The following is a 1,751-nucleotide window of genomic DNA, read 5'->3' on the forward strand; positions in this document are numbered from 1 at the left end:
GGTCCGACAGAAGAAGGTCCGACAGAAGAAGGTCCGACAGAAGAAGGTCCGACAGAAGAAGGACCGACAGAAGAAGGACCGACAGAAGAAGGACCGACAGAAGAAGGTCCGACAGAAGAAGGTTCGACAGAAGGTCAGACGGAAGAAGGACCGACAGAAGAAGGTCAGTCAGAAGAAGGTCAGACAGAAGAAGGTCCGACAGAAGAAGGACCGACAGAAGAAGGTCAGTCAGAAGAAGGTCAGACAGAAGAAGGTCCGACAGAAGAAGGACCGACAGAAGAAGGACCGACAGAAGGTCAGACAGAAGAAGGACCGACAGAAGGACCGACAGAATGACAGACAGAAGAAGGTCCGACAGAAGGTCAGACGGAAGAAGGACCGACAGAAGAAGGACCAACAGAAGAAGGTTTGACAGAAGGTCAGACCGAAGAAGGTCCGACAGAAGAAGGTTCAATAGAAGGTCTGACAGAAGAAGGTCTGACAGAAGAAGGTCTGACAGAAGAAGGTCTGACAGTTTGATCTAGTTTTAGTTGAAAACCTCCCGGTCTGTCTGGTTACCGATGCGTTTACTGACCTTCAAGTCTTCACACTCCATATCTTCTCTGGGTTGGTTCCACTGCTTCAGACGTTCAGCATATTTCTTCTTTTCTTCTTTTAGCTTCTCTCGTTCCTGTTGATCAGGTTCATGACGAGCGTCGTCAGACTTTTTCTATGAAAACCTTTCATTTGACCATCAGTTTCTTACCCTCTCTTTCTCCAGCTTTCTTCGCTCCTTCTCCTCCTTCTTCCTGTGTTTCTCCTCCTCAAAACGTAGTCTCTGCTCCTCTCTCAGCCTGTCCTTGTCATCCCTCTCTCTCCTAGCCTTCTGCAGCTCCTCCCTCTCCTTCAGCTGAGCTCTAATCTGAGCTGCAGCAGCCATCTCGTCCTTCTTCTGCAGCAGCTTGAGTTTCTCCTCCAGGGCGTTCAGCGGTGACACACACATCTGGAAACACATCAGCTTTTAGAAACCATGGTCTGATATCAGCTGGTCAGAAGTCTTCAACCAGCTACCACATTAATGCAGAGTCAGGTGACGTAATAAAATGTGTTAATAACTGAGGTCAAGATGTTCAGAGGTGAAAATCTGAGGTCAAGATGTTCAGAGGTGAAAATATGTAACAACAGATCAATCCTGATCCAACAGCGCACCTTGTGGAGACCTAGTGCCGATAAAAAAAAAGTTCAAAGAACAATTTGGGTACATAAAAAACTGTGTACCTGTCCAGGTGAGCCTCCATTAGAGGTGGAGCTGAAGTGGAAAAAGGGCGGGTCATCAGGGAAGAACTGAGAGAAGTTCTGTTCAGACAGGCAGAACTTCTTCACTGTGGAGGGCTGAGACACAGACAGCAGTTACTGCAGTAGAGTTCTGGATAGGTTCCGTTCCTGCTCAGGATCTAACGGGTACAGGTCTCACCTTGAGGGTAATAATTCCCCTCCGAATCTCACAGTGGTGCTTGAAGAGCAGCCGGAGCTTCTCTCTGGACAGAGAGGACTTCCTGCGACTGAAAACATCAAACAGAGAAGACAAATGTTTACCCCGTCAGGAGCTCTGACTCAGAAGGACGACTGTCTGCATCAATGATTTAATATGTCAGGTGTCGGTCTGGTCCGTCTCTAACCTTCTGTCAGGTGACGGTCTGGTCCATCTCTAACCTTCTGTCAGGTGACGGTCTGGTCCATCTCTAACCTTCTGTCAGGTGACGGTCTGGTCC

General features: G+C 48.4%; 1 protein-coding gene across 1 annotated transcript; it reads right to left on the reverse strand.

Annotated features, from left to right (window-relative positions):
• Positions 1–526: 526 nt before the first annotated feature.
• On the reverse strand, positions 527–1,541 carry LOC119429948 (bromodomain adjacent to zinc finger domain protein 1A; the record flags this gene model as incomplete). The annotated part of the gene is given in 4 exon segments (XM_037697434.1): positions 527–670; positions 746–982; positions 1,258–1,371; positions 1,454–1,541. Coding segments are annotated over 4 exon segments (583 nt in total), but the record flags the coding sequence as incomplete, so codon positions are not given.
• Between the last annotated feature and the right edge of the window lie 210 nt (positions 1,542–1,751).

The sequence above is a fragment of the Nematolebias whitei genome, unplaced genomic scaffold (genome assembly GCF_014905685.2).
Source record: "Nematolebias whitei isolate Nwh7 unplaced genomic scaffold, NemWhi1 Nwh_scaf_11677, whole genome shotgun sequence".
Taxonomy (NCBI): Eukaryota; Metazoa; Chordata; class Actinopteri; order Cyprinodontiformes; family Rivulidae; genus Nematolebias; species Nematolebias whitei.